We start from the raw sequence: 23528 nt of genomic DNA, 5'->3' as shown, positions 1-23528 counted from the left end.
CCGGGGAGCGGCCGCTGTGCCCCCCCCCCCCCCCCCCCCAGCCCCCACGTCCTTGAGGGGCTCAGGGCCAGGGCCAGGCTCCCCTCATCGCTGGTGTAGAGCATGGCCAGATCCCTCGTGCCAGCGGTGCCCTCAGTGACCGGCCAGGTGAGCAGCACTACCTCTTGCTGAGGGCACCCCCTTCCCCCAGGAGCCTGAGGGACCCTCCCAGGCCTCGGCTCTGCGGGGAGCTGGGTCTCCAGGCAGGCAGCACTGCTGGGTGACTGAAAATACCTGTAAACTTAAAAATTGCCTTTAAGAACGTCCAGTCACTCATTCAGTAAGAAGTTATTCTCTTTATTTATAAAGCAGTCATCAAAGTATCTGTAGCATTGTTCTGAAATGTTGTAGCTTATTCCTTGTTGCTGCTGGTGGGGTGTGTAATCTTGTGATGGAGGTGCTGTTTCACCAGGTTCTCTGCTGTTTCACCAGGTGTGTCATTAAAATGCTGTGAGATCCCTCAGCTTTCTAACACTTCCCAGCTTACTGAGTCACAGGTGAATCATAGGTGTGACCAGGGTAAGTGAATTATTGCTGAGGTATTCCTTTGTGCCTTACTGGCTGCATGAATGGCTGTGTGCTAGCATGTTTTATGAGAATCAGGATCATGCAAAGTGCAGCTGACAGGCTTACGATTATTTGGGCTAGTGGATTTTTCAGATGGCACTCTGCATTTGTATGGGGGGAATGAAAAATCAATTTTGGTATCCAGCTTCTGGCTTCTACAAGGAGTTTTCTTGCTTTAAGTCTGCTTTTCCTACTCATTTCAAAGCAGCGCTCATCTATGTAGGGTGAGTGGCGGTGAGGAATGCCTCACCTATGTAGGGGTAAAGTCTGCAGAGAGAAACTGGCTTGCAGGAAGAGACTTTCAAATATGTTATCAAGTGATTACCTTTAAATCCTCCCTAATGGGAGGACATGTATAACCTAATCTGAGTTACTCAAAAGATTGAGGACATACAGAGACACATACAGGGCTGCTACGGCCGAGAAGGCGGCTTTTGTACAGACAGCAGATCCGTCCTTCTGGAGCTTCACTCCACTCATCTCGACCATTGCAATGGTTAATTTTTGTTCCCTCTCTTGTGAGAAGGAGAGTAAGCTGGCATCCACATGGAAATGCCCCTCACTGTGTTCTATGTCGTCGTGTTCCAAGATGCTCTTAACCTTCGCAGCAACAATAGAAAAATCAAAATCAGTATTTTAATGCTCCCTTCTGTGGAAGTCAAATAAGTAAATGATCTCTTTGACTTGTGAAGTGCTTTACCATCTTACAGGCGCACTAAATAACCCACGTGTGGCACTTTTCACCCTGAAAGATTGTCATGCTCATGTATTCAGTTCCCAGTTTCTTGTGAATTAGTTATGTCCAAGAAATTAAAATTGTAGTGTGTTTTTGTGGTGGTGTGGTTTTGTTTTTGTTTTTTTTTTTTAACCTGGAGCCAAAGCAGCCAGAAAATTCTGACTACCATTTCAAGAAAAATGGTTGTCAGCTGTGTCCAATTTAATGTTTATTATCAGCAAAACAGTTGTTAGAATTCTCAGGTCTTGATGTTTTGGGGTGATTTCTTTCAAAGTGAGTATTTTGATCCCTGCCAAGTTTGAAGCAATTATTCCTTCCCTTCTTCCCAGTGTAAGTTGTGATACTGCTACCTATATCATCACCTAAATGTTGCTTTACTTAAAATAACACTTCCCCTCCCCCTTCATTTTGAGCCAAACGCAATGCATGTTCTCTCACCAGCTTAAGCTGTTGGGACACAATCTTCTCTTCCAAGGACTCTAGCAACATCAGCAGCTGATCTTCCATTAGCTCTGCAGAATTAAAACAGATTTGTACCAAAAAAAGCCCACCACCAATGTTTTAGAGACAACTGGTGAGATATGAAGGGTGACCATCAACCGTCTTGCAGAGAATGCCTGTTTGGTCAAAAGTTCTTCAGATGTTTTAAGCTAAATTATTAGTGCAGCCTCCCTGTGAGATGAATACAGTTGTTACTCTGGGTACAGATGATTCTCACATCAAGTATAGAGACCAAGGTGGGTGAGGAGGAGGCTCAAGCCATATTTTGTGGCAGCCTTGGGAAAAGAACCCTGGAATTTGCACTGCTCTTTCTGTAAGGTAATCTTGCCATCTTTACCCACATTTTAATTCTGATTTCAAGCCCTCTTTTCAAGGATCCCCTTGTTCACGCTGTTCCTGGACTGAGCGGTAATTCAGTGTCATGCCTCTGGCAGTCGCTGCTCTGCGGCTCTCCCACTGTCGCTGAACAGCAGCTGGTACGGACAGGTCTGTGCTCTCAGCATGAACCACCTTCATTCCCACAATCTAAGAAATTATTTCACGTAAATCCTCTGCAAGTCTCTCGCGCTCTGTAAGCTTTCTATATTCTGCTAGTCTTGTTGGTAGGAATGCTCTTAATATATCCTGGTGCTACTGGATATCTCTTATTAAAATGGCCAGAAAGCCTTACCATCTAATGCATCAAGAGTGTAGGTGATTGCTTCTGCCAGCTTAAGGAGAAGATGTCTTGAAGAATTCTGTAAGCTGCTCAACAGGTCTTTTAAGTCTGGGCTTTCTGTTTTCAGCTCACAACTACCAGTTTCATCAAGAACTGCTTCCATCTAGGGGGATAAGAAAAAGAAATGTCAGGATTTAAGAGAAGGGGGTGCTGATAGTCCCTTCCAGGCTAACTACAGAAGCATATGAACAGTCCTGTAATATGTGTCTTTTCTCCTTAAGCCATTTATGAGGCTGTAATTGAGGCTTTAGCATTCACACCAGTGCCACTGAAGGACCGAATGTGAAATTTAAATGCATTGATACCTTCAGGTAAATCTGCTAGGCTGTATTCAGGACATATTTCAGCAGTTGTCTCTGTCCTGAGCACCTTCTTTCTCTGTATGGTGATGGAGACCAGACAGATACACCAAGTGAAGGATTTTTGGATTGATAGTTGTGGCACAGGAGAGATGACTTCTGGGGCAAGAGGTATGATCACGGATGTCTCTCCTGGCAGTAAGAAGAACTTTGCTTACTTTGTGGGTCAGCTCTTCAAAGAGGTTCCTGTCTCTCATCACAGCTTTGATGGCTTTTAAAAATACGACAAACAGATCAGAAGACAGCTTGGAGAAAATTTGACAAGTATCTTTAACTTCTGCCTCCAGTCTGTCTAATTTTCCTTGTGAGGAACCTGAAAACCAGAAAGAGTCCAAATATGTCACTTCTAAAATAGTCAATCCCACAAGAAGTTCACTGGCACCCCTAAATTTAGAATTTGAAACATTTCTATGAATATTTTTTTAAAGCAATATGCAATTTTGAGTTGGACAGTTGTTGTGTCTCAGGTAATAGTACTATACAGTAAACATACTGCTTTTGGTGGTTTGTGTTTATCCTGAGAGATTCCATCTTGCCCAAAGGGGGTAAAAGTAGCGCAAGCAGAAGTAGTAAAATACATTGCTTACCATCACATACGAGCGTTCTGGAAGATTCTGGGAAATATTGAAGATCTGCAACAGAATAAAAAGGGCATTGCTGATTTAGAAAATACTTAAAAGTATTTTTTTACCAGGGTTGTTTTTAAGTCTGAAGATACTGGTATCCCAGGTCTGAAATCTCATGTGCTAGTTGTAGGTCAGACTGGTGTTTGCATTCTTCTCCAGTGCATCTGTTTTCTTCCTGTTCATTTAAAACTCGTTATTACTAGACCTCATTCCCTGCTGTCATGTGCCTTGTGTTAGCATCTGTATCGGCCAGTAAGTGTGTTAAAATACGAGTAAATTAAAACGATAGCTTATACTCAAAAAGATCCATGCAGGCACAGGAAGCACAGAGCATAGGGGAAGCAAGCCAAATGTGACCTCTAAAATCCTGCAGCAGATTTTGTGGATCTCAGTCCTTTCTTTGCCTCTCCAGTGTAAGCGTCTTTTATGCCAGTCTTTCCACTGGAGGGTCAGCCATCCTGTTTTCTCCTTGGCTCTTCTGAGTAGGAAAAGAAAACAAACTCTGCTCTCTGTGCCATTTTTCAACAGGAGTTCTGCAGTTCCTGAAATCTAGAGCTGAGACTTCCAGTATCCCTCTTTCATTTCTTTATCAACCCCCCCGAAACTGCATCTCTTTCCTGAGTAGCTCTTTTACATACTATGTATGGCCTTTTCCCAGGTAATTTCTGTCACTCACATTGCATGTGTTCATGTCCTTGCAAATGAGCTAAGGGTGGCCGTGAGGCTGAATGATACTTCAGAAAATGTTTTTTCCTCTTCTGTGCGTTGTTTCCTGAACAGAGGAGTTGGTAGTTTCTGAAAGTTACTTACCCCATGATCCATCTGTAATGGTCAGCTCGATTGCCCTGAATGCCAGGGTGCAGCCCTTGGGTATAGTTATGCCTTGTCTGTTCTCTCGGGTGCCCTGGTCAATGAAAAAAAAAAAATCTGTTACTAGGTGTCCTGGTTTTGGCTGGGATAGAGTTAATTTTCTTTCTAGTAGCTGGTACAGTGTTATATTTTGGATTTAGTATGAGAATAATGCTGATAACACACTGATGTTTTCAGTTATTGCTAAGTAGTGTTTATACCAAGTCAAGGATTTTTCAGCTTCTCATGCCCAGCCAGCAAGAAGGCTGGAGGGGCACAAGAAGTTGGGAAGGGACACAGCCAGGACAGCTGACCCAAACTGGCCAAAGGGATATTCCATACCATGTGATGTCATGCCCAGTGTATAAACTGGGGAGAGTTGGCCTGGGGAGGGCAGATTGCTGCTCAGGAGCTAACTGGTCAGCAAGTGGTGAGCAATTGCGTTGTGCATCACTTGTTTTGTATATTCCAATTCTTCTATTATTGTCTTTTTTTCTTAATTCCTTTCTGTCCTATTAAGCTGTCTTTATCTCAACCCATGAGTTTTACTTTTTTTCACCGATTTTCTCCCCCATCCCACTGGGTGGGGGGGAAGTGAGTGAGCGGCTGTGTGGTGCTTAGTTGCTGGCTGGGGTTAAACCACGACACTAGGCCTGGATGGTGTGCAGATGTTTGGGAAGGACTGACTCCTGAGCCTGAAGAGAAATCAAACCTTTGCAAAAAACTTGGCGTGAAACTGGGTCTTCAAGCTCCCCTCTGCCTTAATGGATTCCTCATAGATGGTCTCCTCTGAGGTTTCTACCGTTTCATGAACCATGTATAAACGTTGTTGTTTTTTCTGTAGTTGTTGAATGAAGGAGTGATTCGCATTCATTTTTCTAAAAGAGAAAAAGGATGCAATATCCTGGCTGTTTTTCTGTGAGTTACAACAAAAGTACTGTAGTCTGCTTGGAGCCAGAAGCCTTATGCTTGCGTCTTTTTTCACATTCCGTGAGTACATGTAAATATCACAATGTCAGGGGTTTCTGGGGGAAAAGGTGGCAGAAAATGGGCTACAATTCTTGCTGTCCTCAATGCGTTCCCCTTCTATGTCTGAGAGGGACCAGGGCAGCGAGGCCGTGGCCTGGCAGGTCATACAGGTAATCTGTCCTGACCTATATGCTCTTCTGCAGGTACAAACCGCAAGAAAAGATGGCTCCACGTTGAGGTGTTCCTACTTTCTGAATTACAAAGAAATCTATAAGCATCACAAAGCTGTGTAAGGAATCTTTATCACCTCTTTCCTGTCCTCCAGAAGTATGCTAGTTAGGGACAACGGCATGCTCTCGGGTCTTAATCTTTGTTTTTGGCTGTTGAAGAACCATTGACCTAGCATGGGGTAGAGGAGGATGACCGGAGGGCACGTTCTCCCTTTGTGTCTGCCTTACCTTTCTGTTTTCAGTGCCTCGAGTTTTGGTATTGGTATGTGGTTCTTCTGCAGCTTGATGGACCACTCTCTGGACAAGGAGGCAACTCCTTTCAACGCTACACTTGCAGATTCAACATGAAGGCTTACACTCCCATCAACTGTGTCACTGACCCTTTTTTTGACTGTAAATTGCCTTGAATCTTGATCGTCTCCCTTGGGAAAGAGGGACTCTGAAATAATTTGATGCATTAGCTTAAGCATGATTGCACAGACTCAATGTTTTTAACTGTTGCACACACAAGAAAGATGGAACATGGTAGAGTTCAGCCACAAATGATACAAATGCTTTGTCTATGGAAATTGTGAACTTAAGATTGATAAACGTGGGCTTTACCTGTGCTTCTATTGTCTTCTCCAGGCAGCAGCACGTCGTCAAGTGTGTACCATGTCTGTGTGTAGCCGGGAGATAGCTTCCATATCTTTTTTTTTTTAGGTTTCACTAGACAGAGGGGTCTGAAATGTTCATGGTCTAAGATGCTGTGAACCGGGACCAGGTCTCTTGTTGAATCCATTTGATTTACTACGGATTGGGTGACTTTTTTAAACATTCTGCTGTGGCTGGATGAATTTTTGAACCGAAGCAAAGTGTACTTGTGCTTTAGGAAAGAGGCAAGACAAGTTAAGTTAAGCAAAATTACTTGAAGTACAAGCAGAAGGTTGCAACAAAATACGTTACTTTAATAATTAAGAACTTTTCAAAATCGATAATAACACAAAAAAGCCTACATTAGTACAAGGACACAACTTTCACAGGATTCTTTATAGGGAAGTGTTTGGAGAGGTAGGGATACGAGCCCTGGCTTGCTAATAAGGCTTGTTTAGACTCATCCCGCTTTGCTGGTGAACTCCCAGTTATCGTGCGGACTGAGAATGCAGCTAGCAGTTTCTGAGGGTACTGATCTGCAGCACCAGAGTCTGTTACTCTTCTTTCAACTAAGATAGTTTGTTGCATATACCAGTACATAACATAATAATTTTCATTACTAAACTAGACATTGCTCCTTAACCTAGGACCTATCAGGGTCCTAAATGCTTTAACGCGTTGTCCTGATATAAGTTTAAAAAGAAAAAAGCTTGAGCAATTTCTTGCTGTTTTCTACTGCTCCAGCATTTTCCCCGTGCATCTTGTTGCCTGGCGGACAGGAATGGTTTAGCATTGTTTCGAAATAGAGCACTAGAAAAGTGATTTTGTCAAAGCCTTACTGCAAGGAAGTGAAAGTGCTGAGAGGTGAATTGTGGGTTGGGGGGGGGAAGTAGGAGAGCTTGTTCTATGGCAACTCTGCCCCAAAATACAAAAAAAATCATCCCAGCACAACTACTTGGGTACGCCCTGCTGCTCTGCCTGTATCCCCTTGTCCTGGTTTCAGCTGGGATAGAGTTAACTGTCTTCCTAGTAGCTGGTACAGTGCTATGTTTTGAGTTCAGTATGCGAAGAATGTTGATAACACTGATGTTTTCAGTTGTTGCTCAGTAGTGTTTAGACTAAAGTCAAGGATTTTTCAGCTTCTCATGCCCAGCCAGCGAGAAAGCTGCCAAGAAGTTGGCACAGGACACAGCCAGGGCACCTGACCCAAACTGGCCAACGGTGTATTCCATACCATGGGACGTCCCATCTAGTATAGGAACTGGGAAGGGGGGGGGGGGAATCGCCGCTCGGGGGACTGGCTGGGTGTCGGTTGGCGGGTGGTGAGCAATTGCACTGCGCATCATTTGTACATTCCAATCCTTTCATTATTACTGTTGTCATTTTATTAGTGTTATCATTATCATTATTAGTTTCTTCTTTTCTGTTCTATTAAACCGTTCTTATCTCAACCCACGGGTTTTGCTTCTTTTCCCGATTTTCTCCCCCATCCCACTGGGTGAGGGGGAGTGAGTGAGCGGCTGCATGGTGTTTAGTTGCTGGCTGGGGTTAAACCACGACACCCTGCAGAGGAGAGCTGGGTGTTTGAGAGGCAGAAACAAAATCACTGTTGCTTTCCTGTTGCAGCTTGTTTTTACTCCAAAGTTCCACTTCTGCTTTTTGCTTCTGTTGGCATACATAAGACATGATGGAGAAAAACTTTGATCTACAAATGAAAAAACTTCCTGTACTTACTGAGAAGTGGGTAGATCTTTCCCCTCTTCTGCACCCTACTTCATTAAGTCTTGTTAGAGAAGAGACGCTGATCCCTGTTTACAGTTCAGATGAGCAGATGGGGGGGGATATCTTCCCTCTCCCTAATGTCCCACATGGGTCTGAAAAAAGGGACTGACTTAGTCCGATTCTTCCAGAAAGCAGGAAGACTGTCACATCACAAAGGATGGTGTGTTGTACCCAATGGAGCTGCAGAAGGGAAAAAGTCTTGTGTGCTCAATGTGGGATCATTTGAGTAGTACTTAGGGGACTCGTTCCCTTCGGAGACTTCAAAAAGGCAAAAACTAAACAAGAACACTTAACAGACAGTTTGCTCCACCCCTTTTCTGTACCAAAAGCTCTTAAAAATGTACTTGCCTGTTTGTGGAAAGAATGGCTTCTCATCTACCGTCGGCGGGCAATGTGCAGAGCAGTCCTCTGTGCTTCTGAAGTGATGGGGCCTCCTTAAAGCAGCAGGGCTGGGGAAATGCTCTCTCCCCACCTTTCCGGACAGATGACGTGTGGAAACAGACTCTGCAATCACTGAGATTGTAAAGTATGTATGTTTCTTCAGCGCTGGGCAGCACGGGGGGTAGTCCCACCAAAGTCGTGCGCGCCTGACTCGGCAGTTCGCTTCCAATTTATACAGTCAAGTGTTACATATACATGGAGTTTCGCAATACGCCTATACATAGGCATGATCTATCCCCGCTTCATATTAAAATTAGTTCCAAGAAATCATTTCCCTAAGTTCCTCCCAACTGCGCCTGCGCAGTGCCTCCTTATGGTGATCGTTGGGGGTTGTGAAGATGAAGGCTGTATGTCTTCTTCGCGGTGAACTCTTAACCTTCTGTCCCTGCGCAGACTCAGTTGCTCCTTGGCATTTATCCAAATCACAAGGCCGGTCTTGGTGTGGACTCCTGCTTCTTATCAGGAACTATATCTCTTGCTTTAGTTAGTTTCAACAATGTAAACGTTAAACATAATTTCTCTTCCCCTTGGGCTATGTCTACTTCTATTGAAATTCCTTTAACTTCATTACAAGCTAGATAATTATTAAACAGTTCCAATCTACATCCATATCTACTAAGATTCCCTTAACTCCCCTTCGCTCTCAGAGATCCAGAAACATCTGCTAAATTAGGGTGCAAAAAGCCTGTTGTGTAATTCTTTCTCCAGAAAGTTTCAGTCATTGACCTAAGTCAACCTGTCATTATCTGTTACCGTGGCTGCAGCTAGCTTGAACTTGTTCTACAGGTGTATCATTCCTATAAGATTTGTTTGATTTCTGGGGTGGTTCTGGTTTTCCTTTATACTTCTAATCTGTTTGGATGAGGAAGTGTGTTCTGGTTTAGGTGGATTTCACTAAACCTGTGAGAAAGCTAACTAATTGGGTGTGGTGTAGACAAGGGGACAGTATTACATTTCTGGAGGTACTTTTATTAACTTTTCTTGACTGGTGATGCACACGCATTTCAATGCTCTATGGCTTCTTAGTAGCAGAGGGTTTGTGTGACTCACTGGTGCACTACCCTGCGAAGGGATCCATGCAGTGGGCTGCAAGCTCTTTGCTTCACTGCAGTCAATCACTTGGTGGGCTTGGAATTGCCATATACTATTCATTTGCTGTGCTTGTTTAAAAGCAAAACCTGTCCATGTAAAAATTCAAGGAATCAAACACAAGTTTTTACATGAATACTTACTTTATTAGTTTTTCTTAGAATACTGTACAAAGGAGTAATAAAAATATTCACACTTTATTTTAGAAAGTTCTCTATATGAGACTTCTGTATACACAGCAAAAAGAAGGGCTACTGGAAAAAAACCCAAAAACTTTGTACAATGTCAGAATGTTCCATTAAAAAAAAACCCAACTAATTTAGCTCACTTAAACTGATCCAAGGAGGATACGTATACACAAACACTTGCATGCTTAAAAGATATTATATGCAATGATAAAGCAATGTTAAGTCACAATGAGAAATAATGTGTTAATAATGGTAACCAGCTGCTGTTCCCTTTTCACGGGCCAGTACCATGTTTCTATTGAAACAAACAAAAAATCAAACAATGATTAAAAAAAAAAAAAAGTACTTGGGAATTAAGTAGCACTAGATGTCAGGCTTTTTTTTTTTTAAAAGGCTTTTTCCTGCAAAGAGTTGGACTGCACAACATCCTGTTAGCTATGTTAAATGAATCATAAGACAGGATCCCTAATTCAGAAGCATCAGGCTGTTAGTACTTGATTGTTTTCTGACTGTTCCTGGTGCAGTGACTGCCACGGGTGTGTGAATACATGCGCGGTCCTGCCAGTGCCTTAGAAGAGGCTTTGCCCAGGACAAGATGGGGCAGAGGGATGGCTTTTGCCAGTGCCTGTGAACCATTCAAGTGGTGGTTTTCAAAAGCTCTTCTCCTTTGGCATTCATTGCAGAACAAAAAAGAAAAGCATTTTAAGTACCTACTTATCCAGTAATTGTTTCTCAGTCACAGGACAGAGCCCACCTTTAATTCTCCAGCTGACTTTTGCCTTGGTCACTATACAGGAAGCCAATGCAACTTTGGGAGGAAAATCTGTCAAGTGTGATGTGATCAAAATCCCATTTAAAATCAATAACAATCAACTATCTCCACACAGGTACTTGGAGAAAATTCTACAGTCTAAAAGAATTAATGGACAGTCTTTGCCCTCACGTTCTGGTTCTCCACGCAAAAGCTAGGCTTCACCCTCGGATCACTGCTATGCTAGCTGCAAGTACACATCTGAAAATCCCTCATCCTGCCCATGCTGTCCCGATCTCCCTTTTCTCAGAAATTAGTTATCCCATGAGAGTGTTAGTGTTTTGACTATGCTCTTTTAACTTGCGTGTGTGCAAGATGAGCCTTTGAGTGCTGAACTCACTTCTACGTGAATTTAACAAACACAAATGAACTAGAAGTGGTTTCAGTACCGAGTTCCAGGAGACTCAGAACTGTGTCCATTATTTCCACACCACTGCAGCGGTGGTTTCCAAGTGGAAACTTAGTCAAGTACTGCTTGTTCCTGTGACACCGACAGGAAGGAGCCGTGCAACTGGCGTGTGACCAGCAGTACCCAAAACTCCTTCACTTAAAACTGCCTCAGGTACACCTAGCAAGTAGCAATTGCTACTGTTGTTTAATTACAATTAACTTATGGCTTCTTTTCTATTTTTGATTAATTCTGATACCTACCCTTAAGATGGGATCTTAAGGAAGATACTATCAGATGTATAATTGTTCAAGTAATTATTAATCTTATGTAGATACCTAACACACCACATTATTAACATGAAATCTTTCTTCAACTCTCACTTCTTTCCATATTTCTCCAGTTTTCATTTATGTTTCCCTTGACTGGATTAACTGTATGAATCCAAGTTAACTTCAGATATTCTGTGGCAAAAATGCTATCCCTGTGTTGTAAAGAATGTCATTTGCCATGTAACACATATCTGTGTAATGGCTATTATAATAATTTCGGTGTGAACAAGGTAAATCAGAAAAGCTTACTATTATAAATAAGGAAAAACTGCCTTTTGGAGAAGTTTATACTCGCATTCTGTTTTACAGTTGATCTTTAATTTAACAAAACAGAATCAAATGTCTGTAGTGTCAGTTAACAGCACAAACAACATGTTCAGACCCTCAGCTGTTGCAATGCCAAGGCCTTCAAGGAAACTGTGTGAAATGCTGTACTTCATTGAGAAGAGCTGGCCCCTGCCTTCAATTTATACTTACACTAAAAATATCAAAACTGCTTTGATTTTGTGTAATGTGTATATACTTAGAAATAATCAGCCTATGTCTGTCTATATAGGAGTAATGTTTTTAAGCATATAGTGACTGTTCCTGTTGCAAAAAAAGTTGATGTTTTTCCCCTGGTATTCTACCAAAATAAATGAATAGTTTTCCTTCCTCTGGAGATTTACCATTGGCATGTAAGTTGTGTCTGCGGGCAGACATTCAGACCTGTTAAGCAACATACAGTCTGCATTATGGATACAGCCTTAGCTGTCCTGTTAAGGACAGATGCTACAGCTCTGAGGGCAGTGGCCTTTCCATAAGCATTCTGGGCATTGACACTGTTGATTCCTTAGTCATTTCAAAGGTACTTAGCTGACTGATGAAATATCTCTATTTTGAAAACTTTTTTTTTTTTTTTCCAAAAGTCATTGTCTAGTAGCTTAAAGAGTACATTTGCTTTAGGGTATATAGTACCTTAACTAAAGCAGCAGTCCTTATGTCGTGGTGGTTAAAAGGCTTAAGCCCCTCATCAAATAAATTGCATATCTGTCAAACTCCCTCGCTGGCGAACAGCACTCAGGTATCAAGCCAGACTCCTCTTCCTACCTTCTTGAAAACTTCATTTCACTTAAAATATTTCCACTTTTCAAACATACTAGGTAATGATTCTCTAGGCATTCCAGCAGCCCTCTGAGGTACACTAAATGCTTTTCCCTTCTCTGCAGCAGTCCAATAGCAAGTCTGAGATAGAGAAGTAAAGCAGCTTGCCTAAAATTATGCATGGAGTAGTACTAGATCTTATATGCAAACCTGAAGTTCCCCTATCCATGTCCTATGCTCAGACCATCAAACAGAACTCAACAATATCCACTATGACCTCTAAAGCTAGAATTGGCTAGTGCAGGAACAAAAATAGCATATTTAAAATGTTTATACCGTTGTCAAAAGTGAGACAATATAAACACTAAGACAACAAAAATACAGGCTTTCATGAAGTTTACAGGGGAAGCATGAGGAAAAACACATTTCATCTGGCACACAACCCAAAGGAAAAAACGACTATTTTGAACAGTAGAAAGCTGTCTCGGCCAGGAAATCTAGACCTGCAAACCTACTTTACTTAGGTGGTAACTTTATGGGAAAAAGGCTCAACTTTGCTTCTGTACTAAATAATCTATTATCAGTGACCTATTGCATCCTTTTGTTGGTCAATTCAGTCTGCTGCTGATGCTGCTCATTAGCATTGCTCTCCTGCAGCTCTGTCACCCTTGCCAGTGATCACCTGAGGGCTCAGGGGATGCTGCTGCAGCACTTGTGCGTGGAGCTGAGTGACAGACTTCCAGGTAAGCCAGAAATCAAACACTCGCTTGCCTTGAGACAGATACTGAGTTAAGTCCATGGTTAACTGAAGAACTGGCAAATCCCAGTAACACGAAACCAAGGAGCTGGACTGAGGAGAAAAATTCCAAATATAGTCACTAACTAACTCATTATAGCAAGCAGCCATCCATTTCTCATTTGGCCCATGCCTATCAGTCTTCAGCTCCTCCCATGCTTGTGCAGTCTCCATGTACCAAGTAGCTCAGTGGCATTTGTTGTTCATCATTAAAATGACCTGCACCCCAGCCATTAATCCAAATGCTGCGCTACCTGAGTGATCGGAGTGCCCTTTAAAATTAGCGGTTTGGGGCGGGGAGCAGAGTTACCCAGACAGATTCTGGTACAAGCTGAAAATAACAAGTATGATTTAGGATCTGTTGACCTTTTCCCTGAACCACAGGAATGGTACCGTAGAAAACTGAAAGCTTTGTCAAATTGCAGGTCATTCCTTCCTGTACTGTTTTTAGTAAAAGAACTGCCTTTCTCAATGGTGTAAAAGACTGCAAAATAAAAATCTGTCATTCTTTTTCCCCTCCCACTCCCCTGCCCAAAAATGGAACTCAAACCCCAAAACAATCAAGTATTGGGAAAGCTTGGCTGTATCCCTTTGAATTTCCCCCACATATCGCTTAAAGCACCTAGCTTCAGAAAGGGAAATATATTTTAAAGTGCATTTACCACAGCAATAGTACCAGCACTAAAAGCTTTTCCCCTCATCCCTAGTCTCGTCATTCAACGTCTGGGATAGATGACAATCTCCCCAGAATTCACCCTCTTTGTACCTTGAAGTCTCAGTGTATCTGCATCTATTTATGACACTGGAATAAAAGAAATCCAGTGTCATGCATCCTGCTCTGCACTAAACTCTACTCTGGAGCTTGTTTAGGTTTATTGGGCATGAGGATCCAGCATGCGGTATATGTCTATTGGATACTGCATTTAAACAGCCGCTGTGAAATTATATCCCAGTGTGCGTGGGGGTGAGGAAACGGGGCTAGAGAGAAGGAACTTCCACCTCTCCCCTGCTCCTCTTCCATTTGCTCCAGCCACGCAGTTCAGTACTTGTTGATCCCAAAGATCCGCACTCCATGAAACTGAGGCAGTTTGGGGATCAGGACGCTCATAAGGGAGATGGTGTTGATTATGAAGTGTATCCGGTCATACTTTGTGTAAAAGCTGGTTAGAAAGTACCTGGAAAGGAGGGGAACAGAGAGAGAGGGAAACTGAATTACAGCGCTTCACGTTTTTGTTTCCCAGGACATGACATGCAGCAGAAGCGGTGATCAGTACAGGTGCATGAGGCAGCTCAGCTGCCCCAAAGTACTCACAGGACAATGGGCATGATGGTCAGGAACTTGCGCGATGCCGTGAACTGCACGCCGTAGTCCATCTGCTCCCAGTGCGTGAGCAGCCGAGCCTTCCCCTGGTCCGGAGTCTCAAAAGGAGTTCCTTTCACGGTATGTAGGAAGATATACATACTCTGTAGCAAATACAAAACCAGTGTGAAGCACACAGAGTGTTCTCTGCACCCCTCGCCACGCCACCAGAAATGTTCAGCTTCAGCAAGAAGTTGTGGGAGCTTGCACCAGCGCGCTGTCCCGCTAGAGGGATGCAACGTCGCTGCTGCAAAACGCGCTGGAACGCGCAGCAGCTAACGAAGCAGCGAGAGCTGGGGAGGAAGGCCGCTAGCTGGGGCTAGCTCAGGCTTGGCTGTTACACGTGAGGCCTCTCGTTCAGCTCCTGGGCATAAGCCAAGAAGGTGGTTGCAAGATTACAGCCCTCAGATCTCTGGGATCAGGAGATTAGCGTGGACTCACTCTAACGTACAACTGCAATGCTAAATGCTTTCTGAAAAAGTGCTAGTAGAGCTGTGGGCAGTGAGGGTCTGTTACTGCTTTGATTACGAGTTAACCTCTTGAAGTGGAACGCAAGTCACAAATAAACACCAAGTGTCTGACTACATCACGTGTCTTTTAAGTATAGCCATTGCTGGCCTTTAAACTCCTTTCTGTTCCCAGGAGCTAATTGTTTAAGCTGCCAGAGAAGGGGAAGGAGCTGGATGAAAAGCAGGCAGCTTGTGAACTGAGCCCTGAGCAGCTCTGGTTGGTGGTTTTGTGGGTTTTTTTTTGTTGGTTGGTTGGTTTGTTTTTTCCCCCACTGGAGATGTGAATAATGTTAGCATGCGGGTCCCCAAATTAGGGTATTGTTTTTGTCTCTGTAATATTCTCAGGCTGAGATGTTATTTAAAATAAAGGATACAAAACTGATTGCTGCATCTCTTAAGTATTTTGTCCCCTATGCCTGAGGGTGAAGGGCTGCGGAGAGGGCTGCTCCTTGGCTCTAGGACTCAAGCATGCCAAGACTTGTGCAGTGGGATGGTGCAGAAGTGAGCAGTTAAACACAGCAGCTTCTGGCATCACAGGGAGCCCAGGTGCCCTGCATCCCCAGAATGTGCATCTGTTGTTGTGTGCTGTGCTTACCTGTGCACCCTTAGCACAGCACTCTGACACCCGTTCATTTGGGTACCTGATCCTTAGAAGGGGAGAATCTGTTCCTGGACTAATCTCTTACTTTAAGCAGAACAAAGTTTGCAGTTTAATCTTGGTGGTTTTGGTTTTTTTTTTTTCACTGATGAGGCCAATTCAGATTGTATCAACCTAAGTGAAAGCTGTCCTGCCAGCTTCTGTGGCCTGTCACAGCTATTCCTCTGTTAAGGGGTACATGACAAAGGGACTTACCCTGCAGGCAAATGAATTCATTGTCCCCTCTGAGCAGCCTCACCACATGTTTGGTGTCTCATCAGTACCTAGGCTGGATTTAAATATATGACCTAGAGGCAGAGGTGCAGTCTGAGGGGTGGAGGTTGAGTAACTTGCCCTGCGTCTTTGGAAATACAGAAAGGAATTGCTTCAACAAGAATCTTACTAGATGGCTCTCAGAAGAAGAGCTGGTGCTGAGAGATTACCTCTCCATGCCCCGGGAAGTCAAGCCAGCCACACTGTTCCCTTACCATGTTGTGAATGATGTTGGTAAGAGTCCAAACCACAGGGACGCTGAAGAAGGGTATGCTCAGGAGTACGACGTGCAGCAGGCCAATTCCAAGGACGTAGGACAACCAGATGCCCCGGCTGTTCATGACACGGGTGTTGGGATTCACCTCGCTGTGTGCTGTTCCCACATTCATGTTGGCTCCTGCGTCAAATGGGCACCCCTGAAACTAAAGCAGAGTCAGGTCAGTACTCGGATCGCGGTAGCCCTCCATCTAAATTACTCAGGTAAGCACAGCGGGGGTAGAGCACCGTCTTGCTGTTAAGTAAACCTGAAATCTGTTGTTTGCTATAAAAATCTCAAGTCAGTTCACTTCTCTGCAGCTCATTATCTCCATTTGTAGAGCTGACGTTTCTGAGGGGAAGCTCAATCTGGGAGCCGTTGAGATTTGGGAATAATGTGTGGGAAGTCTGTCTGTGACAGCAGCTACTTGTGATCTGCTGAAATGTTTTCCTGGAACCAAGATGTCAAGGTTCAATACTGCGATTGCCTGGTAAGACTCAAACGAATACTTTCAAGTGCTTTTTAAGTCATCCTCACAGTGTTAATCATGGAAGCACTCGGCACATGCAGCTTCTTACATGTTTACAGGTTCAGCATACCTTAACTCAAAAAGAGAACAGAAATATTTGCAGAGTAAAGGCACAGCAGCTCTGTATCAACAGATCTCCTAATTAGTTCTGCACGGCTCTAGAGGCTTGCTGGTCTCCTGGTCTGGCTTACGTGTTTTGCCTTCCAATTTAAGACTTACAGTGGGGGGGAAGTAAGAAAAAAAATTCCCCTGCAGGGAAGGAGTGAGATTCTTCTTCAGGAGCATAAAAAGTTAAGAGATAACAGGAAAAGTGCATTGGGAGGATGTTTCAGTAGCAAGAGCTGCAGAGGAGATGGCTCTTCCCCTACCTGGAAAGAACAGCTGCCGCGTAGGAGGAATAGAGAGATACGTTTTTCTAAACAATATCATGAAGACAAGGAAGCAAGACAGTGTCATCCTCTCAGAGAGCAAGTCTTTGGTGTGGTGCCCTATGGACAACACAGGTATCGAGTGGCTTTTTGGACTGCCGCGCTGATAGCGGCAGCAGGTATCGGTCAGCTTTAAGGCTTTCTGGGAAGATGAGAGCTCTGGTTTACCTGTTTCCAGGGATTACAGGAAAGAGCACAAATTAGAACTGCTGTAAAGCTGAATATCTTTACACCGAGATCGGGCAAGTTCTTGGGTAAAATCATCTTTGTCCGTGTCCCATGGAAGTGTAGTTTCATTAGATAATACGGTCTGTCCCTCTTTGGACAGAGGACCCCAAGGCGAGGGCTGCTTCCTGATGTCTAGCCTTGTGTTTTTGCTGCTTTGGTTCCCAGTTCCCGCAGCTGGAAGACGGTGTTGCTGTTCTCTCTATCTCTCACAGTCTTTGGTCTCGGGAGGCGAGTCCGAGCCAGATCTAACATTACGCTCTGTATGCTGCTGCCAGCTGTTCTGAGTTCCCTTGCAGAGTGCTGGGCCTGGCTTGTTTCAGAAGCTGGCGCTCTCCCCTGTTCCTGCCCAGGGCTAGGAGACAAAGCAAATGCTTGACTCTGCAGCTCCTGGGACGCTCGCTGTAACTTCCAAGCTTCTTTCAACTGCACAGGCAGCTGTTGTTCGGTGTTGCAGGCAGCTGCGGTGAGGCAGGGCTGCTGGGTGAGCTGAACAGATGCTCGCCTACCTCTGCTACCCAGGTGTCAGTCAGGGGGCTTATATCTGGAAAAGGTTTTTGTTAACAGAAAAGAGGCTGCAGGTCTGCAGAGTGCTCGTTTTCTTGTCACCTGTCTCCTGGGTCAAAGGATATTGGCTCCTGGGTATTCCAGAGGAAAGGCTGAAGCTTGGTCTGGAAGCAGGACTTGGAGCCAGAGTTCAGCACTTCGGTCCTAGCAGGGGGAGCAGCTCCATCCTTAATCTGGTGCAATTCCTCAGGGCTTTCAGAAGGAAATCTAGGGCTTGTGGTGAAGCATGAGTCAAAAAAGTCATATTGTTGCAACAACAACAAAAAAAGCAAACACCCCTGTGGAATGCATAAACAGGAGTGCTGTTTGCCAGACATCGGGAATAATTCTCCTAGATACTGGTAAGGCCTCAGCTAGAATACCGTCCAGTTCTGGGAAGAGCTGGAGGGACTCCAGGGGAGAGCAGTGAGAATAAGCAGAGGTGTAGGAAAACCAGGACCTGCAAGGACAGATTGAAGGAAACGGGTTTGTTTAGTCTAGAGAACGCTGGAGAGAGGCTGAGGAATAGTCCTCAAACACTTAACAGATAGCTGCACTGAGAAGGGAGAGACATTGTGCAGTGGAGTTAACTGCACGACTGAGACTCGGAGCAACTGGATAGTGCAGAAGGACTGATGTTGGAATGGACTGCCCGTGGAACGTGATCGGTGGTCTCGCTGGAGGCTTTAACATCAAGTTTCATAAACAGTGAAAAAAATTAAGATTCTTCTTTGGAATGGGGGGTTGACCAGGTGGCCTCTTCAGACCCCTCTTTTCTTGAAATGATGCCGTTACCCAAAGGCTGCAGAAGCTAGCAGACCTTCTGCGAGCCCTACAGCTAGAGGTGCACCCTGCCTGTGTTGTAATAAAAGTGGAATTTCCATTTGAGGACAACCACAAGTGTAATTTGCAAAAACTAACGAGCAACTACTACTTGCTCCCCTCCGCAAACAAGGGCAGCTGCAAGCCTGCAGCTGGGTGCAAAGGGTCAAACTTAGAAGCCGTACGTGAAGCAATTCTCTTCCCTGTGCCTCAGTTTCCTTGCTTGTAAAAATGAGGATTAGGCGGGTGAAATGCTGGAACATACAAGAGATTAATTCATCCTTGCAGGAGAGATACGGAGGCATCAAGCATTTGGTCCTATGATGACGATAATTCTGCGTGCTTCTCCAGTTGCGTCCTTTCCCACCTTAAAAATATTTCATCTGCGAATCTTTTCCATTTCTGAACTGGTGTCTGCAGCCCTTGCCCAAGCTCTGTGCTCACTTCAGATTGCACACACAGCTCTGCACACTGTTGCAAAAGCCTGGCTGAGGGAGCATGAGCTCTCAAAGCTCCGATCCCTACCCCCATCCCAGATCCCATGTTGTTTGCTTTCCGATTTTACACCGGGGATTTGTTCACCTGCAGGAAAAACAAGGCACAACACAACAGCGGGAGGAGCTCCAGCTGCCCCCTGGAGCAGTTGGCTGTCAAGCTCTGCTTTCCCACTTGTGCAGCGGTTTTTCAGGACAGAAAAGCTTTTAATGATTCACCAGACCGAGTGTGAAGGTCAGGACTGTGCTGACGTTGGACAGTGTCCGTCCAAGGAGGGGAAAAGTCGTAACTGTGGTCAGAGGCAAACAGCGTGCTGTGATGGTGGAGCCGAGCCCTTCCTCTGCCCGATCCTTCGCGTCCTGCTCCCGACTCGCCGCTGTGCCAGCTACCCGTCCATGGCTGTTGGGAAAAGACTCTCGTTCTGGGGCTCAGCGCAAGCATCGGGGCTGCCAGCTCAGCGTCTGGCATGACAGCATCTCCCCACTTCTGAGGAAAGGGGAAACAAAACAACGTCGGCAGTTTCCCACTCACTTTGTCATCCATCAGCTGCTGGAGGACCCACAACCTCTGACCACGGCTGTGCCGCCAGCACCCCAAGGCACAGCTCCTTCCCCACCTTTGCTTTTGTCCCCAGAGGAGCGTCACCACCGACTGTTCCCGTCCCCTTGTACTTCAGCAGCGCTCCGACCCCGTCGGCGTTCTCAATGGCAACATCGCCCTTCCCCAGGGCACCGCAGGATTGCACCCCGTGTCCCCAGCACCCAGTTCTGCCTCAGCCTGTTGCAGGAACTTCATCTGGGCCGGCGAAGGGAAGGAGGGTTGCAGGTGCTTATCTCGGTCGATCTTACTGAGCGTTCCCAGAATGCAGGTGATTATGATCCCACGGAGCCGCCAAGGAGCAGAGATCTGTATCTCTGGCAGCAACAGCGATCACCATCTCCCAAGCAAATAAATATTTTAAACCCTTCTTTGCAAGATGGCATCAGCGTTTGAACCAGAGCGTCGAGTACATCAAAGATGTTAGCAAAGGCGGCTGGGTTTAGAGGCAGCCGATAGGCGAGGGAGAGGTTAGACCAAGATGGTGCTGCTTTGCCTCCCGCTCCAGCCCGGAGTCGCTGACGGACTTTAAGAGGTCTGAGCCCCAGAGCTGCCACGTTCCTCCTCGGGAAGCCAGGAGGGCCTGGAGCTGGTAGAGGTGACAGGAGAGCAGCGAGGGGTGGCTGCCGAGCAGAAAGTGGGGGCTGCAGAGCTGCGGCTCCGGGATCCGGAGCAGGGGCTGAGAATAAGGATGAAGGGGAGCGGCTGGGGCTCTGCCTCCCTCCCGGCCTTTTTCTGCTAAATTTAGAGGGACCGTTCGGGCAGGCAGGGAACGCCGCACCCGAGGTTTCTCCGGGCGCAGGTGGGTGCTCAGCCTCGGGGTCCTGCACCCCAAGACCCGGCGAGGACCTGCACGCCGGGGTGCTGGGGCAGGACCCGCTCCCTCCCCCCGGCCTGACCGTTCACAGCCTGACTGCGGGGACCCCCCCCCCCCCCGCTTCCCTCCCGCCCCGGAGCTTTCTGGCTCCATCTCAGCAGCTGCTTTTTGGGGGGGCTGGGGTGTGGGGGGGTGTTTTTCTTTCGGGACGGGCCCCCGCGAACCACCCTCCCCCGCTCCCACCCGCGGGCCCGGGGCTCGGCCGCCGCCTGCTCCCGGGGAAGGGGGCGAGGCCTCCCGCTTGGGCCCGCCGGGCTCCGGGCCGGCCCCGTAGCCCCGGAGAGGAGGGGGCCGGGGAAAAGCCACCGCTCCCGACCCCCCACTCACCGCTGCTCTGCCCGGTTCGGCCCGGCCCGGCTCGGCTCGGCGGGGCCGGGGTTCTCTCCGCCGCGCACCCCGCCGCCCCGGTTGCGCTCCCGGCGGCCACCTCGGTACGGCCCGCCCCGCCACCGCGGAACGCCGGGAGCTGTAGTCCCGGCAGCGCCGAGCACCGGTGCCCGCCCCGGGAGAGGCCGGCCCTGGGCGAGGAGGGGTGGGGGGGGGGCGGTGGCGGAGCCGGCGCCGAGGTTACCGTGCAGGGCACGGACAGCGAGGGGAGCCGCTTTAGGAACGGGGTGCGACCCTGGGAGGGGGGGGGGTCCTCTGCCCCTCCGCTGCTGTCCTGGGCTAGTGGCCGGTGGCCCCTCTGGCTACGGCAACCCACTTCAGCTAGCCCCGGGCTGGGGGTCGGGGGCTGTAGCCACCCCACGCTGCACCCTGGGTGGGCTCAGAGCCAGCTGGGTGCTTCCAGCCTGCTCGGGGAGGGTCTGCTCCCTCCCCTGCCGCTCTTCCCAGCGGAAAACCTCCGCAGCGGGTGTTGTGCGAGCAACCTGGGCAGGCACGGCACAGCGGGCCAAGGTCAGGGGCCGGGAGCGCAGGATTCCTGCGCTGGAGCGCGGGGAGGGGGGGAAAACCATCTGGCTCTGCTTTTGTTTGCACGACGATCAAAGCTAATAGCGTGGTGCTGCCAGGGCCCCTCGGTGCGCGCAGCCATCTGTGCAGGGCTTTGTGCGCGCCGGCCGCCGCCAGCTCTTCTGCCCGGCAGCGGCAAAGGGTGCAGCGCCGTCACCCAACGCCGAAGCCGCTTTGTGCTGCAAACCCCCTGCCCGGAGCTGTGTTGGGGTCCCGGGCCGAGCAGAGCCCCCCAACCCTGTGCGTGGAGCCCGGCGGCGTGGTGCTCGCCGGCTGCCCGCGTTGCACACGCGGCTCTGCCGGTGCCACTTGTGGCCCTCTGGCCTTGCACGGCCGCTCCCAGCTCTCCCTGGCCACTCGGCGAAGCCCATCTGGGGGGTTTCGGTTTTGGCCCGGGTGGGTTTGCGGCGCTGCTTTGCACGGAAGAAATCAAGGATTCCCCTGCTGCTCCCCAGAGGTGGGGGCCCCTGCGCCTCCGTCCCCGCAGAGCTCCCAGGCTGAGCCGTGCATCCTGACCCTGTCTGGCCTCGGCACCAGCCGCGCATCCAGCTCCGGGCCTGAGCCGGCTCTCGGTGGGCGGTTGTGTGCCGGCTGGGCATGGCGAGGGCACGGAGACCCCGCCGGCTGCCAGAGCCGGGGCTGCCTGGGTGCCACACGCTGGCACCGTGCTGCTGGGAGGGTATGGGATTGCTTCCCGGAGCCAGATCTCCCCGGCAGCTGCTCCCAGAGAGCCTTGGGCACGGTGGGGGATGCGCACACAGTTAAAGCAGCAGTAGGGCCGCCGATGGGTGCCGCGGCTGCCGGCCAGGAGAAGCCAGTCCCTGCCCGGCTTCTCTGGGGTGACCTAGCTGGCAGGGCAAGGTGCGGAGATGCCGGCGAGCGGAGGCGAGGGATCCCACGGGAGCGGGGGGTGGCGGGCGAGGTGCGGGGATGCCGGCGTGCGGAGGCGGGGGATCCCGTGGGAGTTGGTCCTGCTTTGCAGGAGAGCCACGCACGCATGGCAGGCTCTATTTTTATCCCCGCTCCTGCCTGACTGAGCAGCTCCCTCTGCACGGTGACATCTAATTTAGCAGCTTCCCCGCACCCCGCTGACTCCGCACGTGAGGGGGAAGCACAATGCGACAGCTATTTTTAAACGCCCATAAATATTAATCCCTCTCAGTGATGCAGCAGGCAGCCTCTCGCTGCCGGTGCGAGCGCGGGGGTGGGGGGACCTGCTCCCTGGGCTCCCCAGACCGGGTTCGCCCACGCAGGGAACCCCAGCACCGGGGTCAGGGGGTTCCCCAAGGGGGGATTTGGCCCCATCCACTGGCCGGCAGCTGCCCGGCCCAGCATTTCCCCCGTGCTCAGTGGGGCTGTTCCCATATGGATTCCCAGGCCTCGCTCGCTCCCAGCCTCCCCCTGCGCCGGGGGGCCGTGCTCACCTCCTGCTCTCCTGGGCTGCTGGTCCCGCTGCCTGGTCGATACTGGCTATATTTAGCACCGTGGTGGCAGCAAGAAGCCGGTGCCGGCTATTTTTAGCCAGCCCTGCCGCGGCTGCGGCGGGGAAGGGTCCACGCGGGGTCGTGCTGCACTGCAGGCACTGGGTTTTTGGGCTGGCAGGTGCCACGTCCCGGCACGTGGGACCCCCGTGGGGTGCAGCCCTGGTGCTGCTCCCCCTCCCGGGGTCTCTGCCCGCTGCTGTGGTGACCCACCACCTCTCTGGGTCCCAGCAGGAGCTGCGACTCGCTGAAAGCTCAAGCACCCCAAGCCCCTGCTCTCCTCAGCCCCTCGATTCCCACAGGCCCCGTCCTGCAGCGGGCGGCTGTGTCATCCGGAGCTGGGCCCGTGCTGCTGCAGTCCCAGCATCGCGCCCGCTCTGTGCACAGCTCCTGGCAGCGCTGGGA

General features: G+C 48.4%; 2 protein-coding genes across 5 annotated transcripts; both read right to left on the bottom strand.

Moving 5' to 3' along the window:
- Positions 1 to 315: 315 nt before the first annotated feature.
- GSDMA (gasdermin A) lies at positions 316 to 9228 on the bottom strand. Of its 3 annotated transcripts, none has more exons than XM_052785414.1 (10): positions 8358 to 9228; positions 6198 to 6459; positions 5823 to 6033; positions 5108 to 5273; positions 4357 to 4450; positions 3508 to 3552; positions 3079 to 3233; positions 2514 to 2664; positions 1781 to 1854; positions 316 to 1206 (listed from the first exon to the last, which is right to left on the bottom strand). In XM_052785414.1, the coding sequence occupies exons 1-10, from the start codon at positions 8382 to 8384 to the stop codon at positions 967 to 969; spliced, it is 1425 nt and encodes a 474-aa protein (XP_052641374.1). In that variant the 5' UTR covers positions 8385 to 9228; the 3' UTR covers positions 316 to 966. The 3 variants fall into 3 exon arrangements, with proteins under 3 accessions (XP_052641374.1, XP_052641375.1, XP_052641376.1); XM_052785415.1 differs by lacking the exon at positions 8358 to 9228 and adding an exon at positions 7962 to 8343; XM_052785416.1 differs by lacking the exon at positions 8358 to 9228 and adding an exon at positions 7782 to 7955 and having other exon boundaries at positions 6198 to 7205.
- Positions 9229 to 9663: 435 nt separating this feature from the next.
- ORMDL3 (ORMDL sphingolipid biosynthesis regulator 3) lies at positions 9664 to 23087 on the bottom strand. Of its 2 annotated transcripts, none has more exons than XM_052785425.1 (4): positions 23067 to 23087; positions 16132 to 16338; positions 14450 to 14601; positions 9664 to 14312 (listed from the first exon to the last, which is right to left on the bottom strand). In XM_052785425.1, the coding sequence occupies exons 2-4, from the start codon at positions 16303 to 16305 to the stop codon at positions 14177 to 14179; spliced, it is 462 nt and encodes a 153-aa protein (XP_052641385.1). In that variant the 5' UTR covers positions 16306 to 16338; positions 23067 to 23087; the 3' UTR covers positions 9664 to 14176. The 2 variants fall into 2 exon arrangements, with proteins under 2 accessions (XP_052641385.1, XP_052641384.1); XM_052785424.1 differs by lacking the exon at positions 23067 to 23087 and adding an exon at positions 21019 to 21129.
- Between the last annotated feature and the right edge of the window lie 441 nt (positions 23088 to 23528).

Source organism: Harpia harpyja, chromosome 4, assembly GCF_026419915.1.
Source record: "Harpia harpyja isolate bHarHar1 chromosome 4, bHarHar1 primary haplotype, whole genome shotgun sequence".
In the NCBI taxonomy this organism is placed as follows: Eukaryota; Metazoa; Chordata; class Aves; order Accipitriformes; family Accipitridae; genus Harpia; species Harpia harpyja.
This window is presented reverse-complemented; position numbering and strand designations above follow the sequence as displayed.

Excerpts from the sequence above, each read along its gene's own strand:
- GSDMA (XM_052785414.1), bottom strand. The coding sequence starts at position 8,384 with ATGAGAAGCCATTCTTTCCACAAACAG. Across the intron at positions 6,460-8,357 it reads GCCATTCTTTCCACAAACAG|CACAAGTACACTTTGCTTCG; the intron begins GCAAGTACATTT and ends TCTTTCCTAAAG. Across the intron at positions 2,665-3,078 it reads TTGAAGAGCTGACCCACAAA|ATGGAAGCAGTTCTTGATGA; the intron begins GTAAGCAAAGTT and ends TTATCCCCCTAG.
- ORMDL3 (XM_052785425.1), bottom strand. The coding sequence starts at position 16,305 with ATGAATGTGGGAACAGCACACAGCGAGGTGAATCCCAACACCCGTGTC. Across the intron at positions 14,602-16,131 it reads CCAACATCATTCACAACATG|AGTATGTATATCTTCCTACA; the intron begins GTAAGGGAACAG and ends TATTTGCTACAG. Across the intron at positions 14,313-14,449 it reads ACCATCATGCCCATTGTCCT|GTACTTTCTAACCAGCTTTT; the intron begins GTGAGTACTTTG and ends CCTCCTTTCCAG.